Source organism: Drosophila tropicalis, unplaced genomic scaffold, assembly GCF_018151085.1.
Source record: "Drosophila tropicalis isolate 14030-0801.00 unplaced genomic scaffold, ASM1815108v1 contig_443, whole genome shotgun sequence".
NCBI classification, from domain to species: Eukaryota; Metazoa; Arthropoda; class Insecta; order Diptera; family Drosophilidae; genus Drosophila; species Drosophila tropicalis.
In genome coordinates this window covers 1,737,926-1,745,854 of record NW_027172907.1, presented here as the reverse complement: position 1 = coordinate 1,745,854, position 7,929 = coordinate 1,737,926, and the positions used below count along the sequence as shown (strand labels likewise).

Sequence of the window (7,929 nt, the reverse complement as noted above, 5' to 3'; positions counted from 1 at the left end):
TCTTGCCGTCTCGCCGTAAATTTTTGCCCTCTCGCCGTAAAAATATGAATATTCGCCCTAACTTTTTGCCCACTCGCCGCAAATACAAACAAAAACAATTAAAGACAAAATCACATCGAACAAAAGAGTCCAACTAGAACACCGCAGTCAAGCAAAGGAGTCAGTAGTTTGCCATCATTTTCAGTGTTGGAAAATAACGTTTGCTAGTGCGCGCGAATGTTCAAAACGAATTTAGTACCCTGAAAGCTAGTATTATTTGTGGATACATAATATTGGTGTAGTGTTGCGTAAGCTATTTACAAAAAGGTGTTGGAAATACTGTTTTAGCCTTGCCAGAAAACGAAATTTCTGAGCGCTAAATTTCAAATGTTGTAAGGTTTAAGAGAATATTCCCAAACTATTGTAGTAATATTAAAGCTAAGTATAAGTATCCCTAATGATAAACTTCAATAGATCTTAAGATAAAGATAAGGTCTCTCTTTCACAAAGAGAAAAAAAAACCTTGAACCACGAGATAAATCAAATAAAGAAGCATTCTGTGAGTGACAATTGATGTGAACGGACGTGTTTTACTAGCCTTCCTAAACTATGATTATATTTTACAATAATTTTGAATTCATATAAGAGAAATTTAAATTATTTCCCTCTCTATTGGTCATATTTGATGTCAATTAGCCAATAAATAACTTAAATATCAGTTTTCACTAAAGTAGCTTAAAAAATTGAAAGCGGAAAGTTGCAGACAGACATGGCTTTATCGACTCGACTAATCAAGAATATATACAGTTTGTGCCTCCTTCTCTGTGTTAAAACCCTCTTAAAAGGGTATAAAATCGAAAAATAATTTAAATTATTTTCATCCCATAACACGACTAAAAATAATGACGACAAATCGATAGTATAATATTATTAGAAAACAGTTTAGTTGTGTTTATACAAAGGAAAACATTAAATATGGTACATAAATTAGTTTATGGCGCAAATTCTGTCTTTGTTAACGAAAACCTACAAATATATATACGAATATATTTTATTTTTAATGTATTATTTATGCATCACTGGGTTTTTCATGTAGCCATGGTCGGAAAATTGGCAATGTTGATGGATAATGGGTATCCGGTTTAAGCACCGATTCCGGCCATGTATTGGCATTGGATATATCATTCGAGTTATTTCGGAACGGATACGTGGCCAATACGATGGGTAACTGCAATTTAATTTCCTTTTCCATTGACTTTGGTTCGATAACGAAAAACACATCATACGATATTTTAATCAAATGACACCCATGCAAATTCGTGGGCGGCAAGGGTGGCACATAGAGTTCATTTTGCCATTCATCTTTACCACCTGGACGTATCTTCCCACGCACCAATACGGCCAAAGCGCGCTTCTCGGTCTGAACGACCTTGCCGCGTGCCAAATAGTCAATCGTCTGCAAATAAATATTTAAGATTAATATTTAATCAAATTTGTTAACTTTCAGTCAGATTACTATTCAGTCAACTACAATCCGAACAATCGTCAAAACGAAGGTAAACCTTTTTTGGTATCAAATTCAGTTGAACACAAACAAGTTATTACTTTTCCATTTTGAACGAGTTCATTGCGATTTCTATTATACAATTGTCCAATTCATAGGAGATTTGAGTACAAAATTAGTTGTCTCTGAAATCTTTGAGTCTGACTTGTTACTTTTGCCTTCTTTGAAAATGAAATTTACCTCCATAAGTTTTGTTTTCGTGCGCTTAATCGACACATTGCTATAATTTGATATGAATGCAGTCACCAAGATATTTTCTCCAGGGACATAGCCACCGCGATCTAAGGATACCCGACATTTGATTTGTCCACCTCCAACGCAGGCTACGCCCAGCTTGTGTTCCACCTCGCATGTAAAGGGTTGCTATTTGGGATTCGAGAAGATATACAGTCAACAGTCTGATGGATTGTATCCATATACAAGTATTTGACATACCGCCAAAATTGGTTTCTCCAGATTCAAATCAATGGGATTCATAACAATGAACACCTGATGATTTTTATGGATTAGGCCATTGGTTTCTCGCAATGCAGCCTTACAGTAGAACTGTATCCAGCCGTAGCGACCCAAGAATGTTGACGGCAGACCCAAGGGCAGGCCCAGTTTGAAGGGGAAACTGTGTATTCCCGGCGAGAGTATGGCTGGTCCTCCTTGATCGACATCGCCAAGCAAACGCATGCGGAAATCAATGTAGTTCTCCTTGTCGTAAGTCCGCTCCTGTCTCCGGCTACTGCCGCCGCGAACTACGCCCTCGCCAACGACATGGAAGTGGAGTCCAAGAGCTGGTGTTTCGTCCTGCAGTTCAATTAGCACTCGGCCAGAGAGGAATTGTCCCGGAAAATATAGCAGCGATGTGTTATCGAAGATGATCAGGAATTTAAGCAGTTTCCGATTTCCCATTTTCTGTGTAAATGCATCAACACAAATATTTCAAATTACTCACATTAAAAATGCATTATGATGTTGCTTTATTTGGGAAGAGGCTACGCCTGCGCTTCACTTATGACTACATGTACACACAGTTATGTAAAGTGTGTGTGTACACAAATATACATATTTATTTTATTTATCTTTTTTGTCTTTTTGTTATTTATGTGGGCAGACATCCAGCAGAGGAAATAAAACCAGTTTGCTTAGTCTAAATGTGTGTATGCGCCTCGGTGTTTGTATGAATTTCTTTCGTATGAAATGTCTTGGCCAAAAGTGGTGGTTGACTCCAACACAACTACATTTCGGCCATAATGGTGCATCGGCCCGATGTCGGTGCGATCCGGTACGGATGCCAAAAATGTGATCAGTTCAATAGTTGGAGAAAAAGAAGAAAACCAAAAAAAAAAAAAAAAACCACACATTGTTGCTTTTGCTGTTTTCTATGTACATACATACATACATAATGTATGTATTTATGTATGTATGTGTGTCTCTCTGTCCAGTAGCGCGTTAAATTAGTACTATGGGATATATAATTGCGAACGTACTTATGTATTGTACATTGTTTGTATATACATACAAACAGGTATGTATGTATAGATGGGGGGGAGTATAAACAAAAACAAAAAAAAAAAAAAAAAAAAATTATATATATATTTTGTCTATTCACAAGGCCAGACTGATGCAGGCCCCTCACAAACTGCGCTCAAACCGATCGCGATGACGTTTATTTAACAACTAAAGTTGCTATTGCCTAGGCTAAAAACAAATATTTTGCGGCTGAAACCGAAAAAGCCAAACCTCAAGACAAGTTTTGAGCGGCAATGAGAAACGTTGAGCGTAAGTGAGCATCAGAGGCGCTCTCTCTCTCTCTCTCTGTAAGCCTGTCTCTCTCTCATCATAAACTGGTTTCGTACTCAATATTATTAATAAACCAAATACCCAAAACAAAATGAAAAACGAAGAAAAAACAGTTCACTTTGACTTACCGATTTAGTAGATAATAAACTGAACAGCAACATAAATCAGACGGTTTGGCATTTGAGCATCCCGTTAGACGAGTCCTATAAGAAGCAGAGGACTTTAAACAGCAGTAATCAGACCTAACCTCAACTAAAAAAGGAAACAAAAACAGAAAACACAAAAATATCTACCAAATGTAAAGTGAGTTAAAGAATCAAATGCCATTATCCTTAGAAATGGTTGCTTTAATCAGGATTTCCAATGGAGAAATGGATTTTATTTTGATAAGAACATTTCCAAATTCAAAAGAAAATGAAAAATGTTTATTTTGGAATTATTGTTTTTGAATTATATTAATAATAATAGTTTATATCTACATATTTGGCCAGAAAAACGAAACGAAAAAGAAGCTTTCAATTAAAAGTAACGGTGTAAAGAAGAATTTTCAAAAAACGGTTGAATTCTGAATTAAGCTTTTCCTTTCTTAACGTATTAAAGATGTAGATAACATTTTACATCAAACATTCCAATGTAGATAACAAAAAATCTCAAAGAGCCGGGCTGAATATGACCATGTCAACATTTTTCTTTAACCATTGCAAGTTTCTCAGTTGGCGCTTTCTCTGGCTTAAGTTGTGATAAAGTTCAAAACATTCTGAATCTAAATCATTAAATTTCTGTTAATGAACAGTCTTGTATGTAATTTGCAAGTAGAATCCGTTTATAACGACTCCGCTTATTACGTCCTTTCGGTTATAGCGAATAAAGTTCGATGAGTGATTGGTTGCTCCCAATACAAATTTATATGAAAGGCCCTCCGTTTAGTACGTCCTCCGGATATAAAGACGAAAATCGTCGGTTCCTCGAGCGTCGTTATATCCGGTTTTCCTATATACGTATATTATAGTCGGTCCTTGTAAATTTTGCAGCAACTGTGAAATTTTATGATAATAGCTTGAATAATAACAAAAATGTTGATCAAAAACTAAATCATATATAATTTGGAGGTCCGTTCCGGCTGAGAACGAACTGTCTCTCTCATCAAGCTGATCAAGAATGAATATTCATACATACATATATACTTTTGATGTTTAAAGTAATATATCCTTTTCACATTCAATTCAAAAATTAGTGGAAAAGAGAACTAAGCAACCTCAACCCAATTATGAGCATTAAATGCTTTTTATTAACGAAACATAATTCTTGTCACACCCACATTCTTTTTGTCATTTGCCGATCATAATGGCAAAATGACTATATAGAAATCTGTTTGGTCTTTTCGCGATATTATCGGTTTGGCGTACTCAACTCAGACTCCTGTCAACACACCTGAAAAAATAAAAAAAAATCCCCTTCCACAATGGCAACAAATGCAAATGCTATTCATGAAAACGAAAGGCCATAAGGCAAATGGTTAAAAGAAAAACCAAAACAAACGTAAACAACAAAACAAAAAAAGAGACACTGAAATTGTATTGCACAAAAAGTCTTGAGGCAAGTGCAGCAGTAAGCTTTTTAAATCGTGGATTTTATACTCGTTTTGTCTGGCTCAGTTTGTAATACAAATTAAGTATAAGACAGGGTCGGACTTAAGTACGAGGGGCCCTCTTGTTCAAAAAAAGTTACCATAAATTTCATTTAAATTGTATAAATTCCGATAATGATGGATCAACGAATATTAGTTTGTGGCAAAACAGTTTATTTACTTGATTCAGTCAATTGAATACATTCACTTGGGGATGTGTATTCATTATCAAAAACACTGTGAATATTTAGAAGAAGGATTCGTTCTTGTATTTGAAATATCTAAAGATGTATTCAAAGAAGAACTCATTTAAATAGTATAAATACTTTTGGTCATTTATTCATTGGATTCATAGATTTTCTCATTCATTTGGTTTTGTTTGTTTTGATTGTATTGAAATGAATACTCCTTCAAATAGTATGAATGGTTCCTGCATTCGTCATATTCAAGCACGTTAATGAACCATTGCAAATCAAATTTTGTACTTTTTCTAGATTAGAACTAATCCTTAATTAAATGGATAACGGCTTAGCTCAAGCTATTAACCCATCATAGTTAGTCTATAAGCCGTTCCGCTCCTGGGAAAGCAAAGTTGATATGCACATAATTTTCAGCTGTTGAGGTGCTTACTAGTTGTTGCTATTACTATTCCAAAAAAAAAAAAAAAATATATATATATATATATATCTGGAAATTATATATTTTAGCCTTAGACATTAATAAGAATTAATGAATATGCACGGATAGTGTGAGTGTGTGTGTGTGTGTGTGCAAGTATTTCGCAAAGTAAGAAGGGGATGATGACCGAGACAAATCTGAGACATACCCACAATACCGTAAGCACAAAAACAAACGGTTAAACAACGTGGATACGTGAAAAGAAAGGGGCAGAGGACAGGGGGACCGAGGGGGCAGGTGACCAGCCAGCCAGGTAAGCATTTGCCTCGCAGTTTATTGTGTTTTATTGTGGTTGTGTCATGCCACACAAGCATTGGCTATTTGGCTCTTTCCTTTAGTTTGGTTTGGTTTGGTTTGGTTCGGTTTTGGTTTTCGTTTGCTTTACCTGGCCTACTGTGAAGCCTCGTCGTTGAGTCTCGACGGTGGCGATGGTGGTGGAATGAAGTGAAGTGAAGTGAAGTAGAGTGGAGTGGAGTGGAGTGGATTGGAGTAGAGTATCTTTTAAAGCTTGATTTGAGAGTTTTGTGCTTCAGTTGTGTTATAGCTATGACGCAAACAACTCTAGCGCTTCTCGTCGACCAGCAGCAGCAACAGCAGCAGCAGCAGCGACAGGTGAAACGGTGAACGGGAAAGTTTAAAGGTGTGTTAAATTGTAACAAAAACCAAATCGTAATCGACTTTCAACTTGTTTCAATACGAACATGCACACTGCCAGCTAACAGAATGTTACTTATCGGGCTTCTCAAGGATTTTGATCAAGCACTTCTCATACGTAATAAAACTGCGCCAAAACAAAACCAAAAGTTATTATTTTTTTCGATTTTTTAGAAAGTATGACTATAACTAATACAAATATGTGTCTGTTATGTATCTATGCGCATACTAATTAGCAAAACTCTTGTATATCTTAATAGATACGCCAAGGCCTAGATGGTCGTTCAAAAGATTGCTGTGGACTTAATCTATTAACAGATCAATTAACAAAATGAATGACCAACAAGAAGATGAAGAAACACCAAACGGTTTCGGCCAACATCATCATGGTGGTAAATCACTTTATAAAGATGATGTTCAGAATTATATTGCCAAACATGATTATGAATATGTGATGGTGCAACGACTACGTTCGAAGCGAAGATCTTCTTCGAAAAGACCAAATTCACAGTCAATCACCTGTGTCCCGGTAATATCATCGAATCGATCAACCGATAAGGATAGTGGAATGGGTAGCCCCGTTGAGGTGGACGGTTCGCGGCTAACAACGCTTCCGTAAGTGATGTGAAAATTGTAAGAATATGTCTGATTAACAGTTTTTGTTTCTTTTGCAGTGAAAAGGATCAAGGATTTGTGAAAATCACCGAAGAAACACAACACAAACATGAATGGGATAAAAAATATTTGCTACAAACATATTTGCATTCAATGGATGATGCCAGAGAATATGGCAATGAACCATCAGATGAATTTCGTATGGAAGGATATGATGAATTGCAATTGTATTGGCTCCAAAGGGTCCATGGCATTAACAAACAAATTCAGCGAAAGGAAGAGCAAATCCTGCGATTGCACGCCAAAGTGCGCAGGCATCAAGTGAAATATGCATTTCAAACGAAAAGCGATGTTCTAATACAAATCGATAGACTCGACACCGAATTGGCCACCCAGGCCACAGACATACATAGAATCGAGAATCAATTATTTACGGCCAATGAGGAGTTGAAAGAGAAACTCGGTGTGCTGGAATCCTTGGGTCATGAGTTTGAATCAACGCTACTCGATATACAAAATTGGGGAACTCTAGTGTGATGATCCATGGCCATTTCCATCCATCCGATCACAGCAGAAAGTCGTAAACTTGTACCAAATTGTTGACAATTCACCAAATAATGCATTAAGTTTTGTTAATGTTTTCAAATGTTTACCTGAATATGTGAATATGCTTGTGTATGTGTGCGTGTACGCTGCATACCACAGATATCATAACTATAAGATGCTCATTTGTACATACATATCTATACAAGTTTAAGTATAATACATACATATATACCACATTCCACACAATGGTGGTTAAAAGAATTTCGGTTGCCCTTTTGACTTAACAATTATGTGGGGATGGGGTACATACTTATGAGTCCATCATGCCAACATTCGTTGAGGTTACAAACTCATTATCGTTCAAATATGCTAGTTAGTTGGCCCAAGTTATTGCCACCGCCACAAAGAAAGTTAATTAAACCATTTAAATAATTTTTTTATTTCTCATTCTTTATTCTTATATTCTAAATGTATG

General features: G+C 36.1%; 1 protein-coding gene across 1 annotated transcript; it reads right to left on the bottom strand.

Annotated features, from left to right (window-relative positions):
- Positions 1-896: 896 nt before the first annotated feature.
- Vdup1 (arrestin family protein Vdup1) lies at positions 897-3,199 on the bottom strand. The gene is made up of 4 exons (XM_068286186.1): positions 3,022-3,199; positions 1,979-2,446; positions 1,724-1,906; positions 897-1,435 (listed from the first exon to the last, which is right to left on the bottom strand). The coding sequence occupies exons 2-4, from the start codon at positions 2,441-2,443 to the stop codon at positions 1,049-1,051; spliced, it is 1,035 nt and encodes a 344-aa protein (XP_068142287.1). The 5' UTR covers positions 2,444-2,446; positions 3,022-3,199; the 3' UTR covers positions 897-1,048.
- Between the last annotated feature and the right edge of the window lie 4,730 nt (positions 3,200-7,929).

What these genes read in the sequence shown, in the direction of transcription:
- Vdup1 (XM_068286186.1), bottom strand. Translation starts at nt 2,443, where the DNA reads ATGGGAAATCGGAAACTGCTTAAATTCCTGATCATCTTCGATAACACA. An exon ending in TGGAGAAACCAATTTTGGCG is followed by an intron (nt 1,907 to 1,978) that starts GTATGTCAAATA and finishes AATCCCAAATAG; the next exon opens with CAACCCTTTACATGCGAGGT. An exon ending in CGAAAACAAAACTTATGGAG is followed by an intron (nt 1,436 to 1,723) that starts GTAAATTTCATT and finishes ATTTATTTGCAG; the next exon opens with ACGATTGACTATTTGGCACG.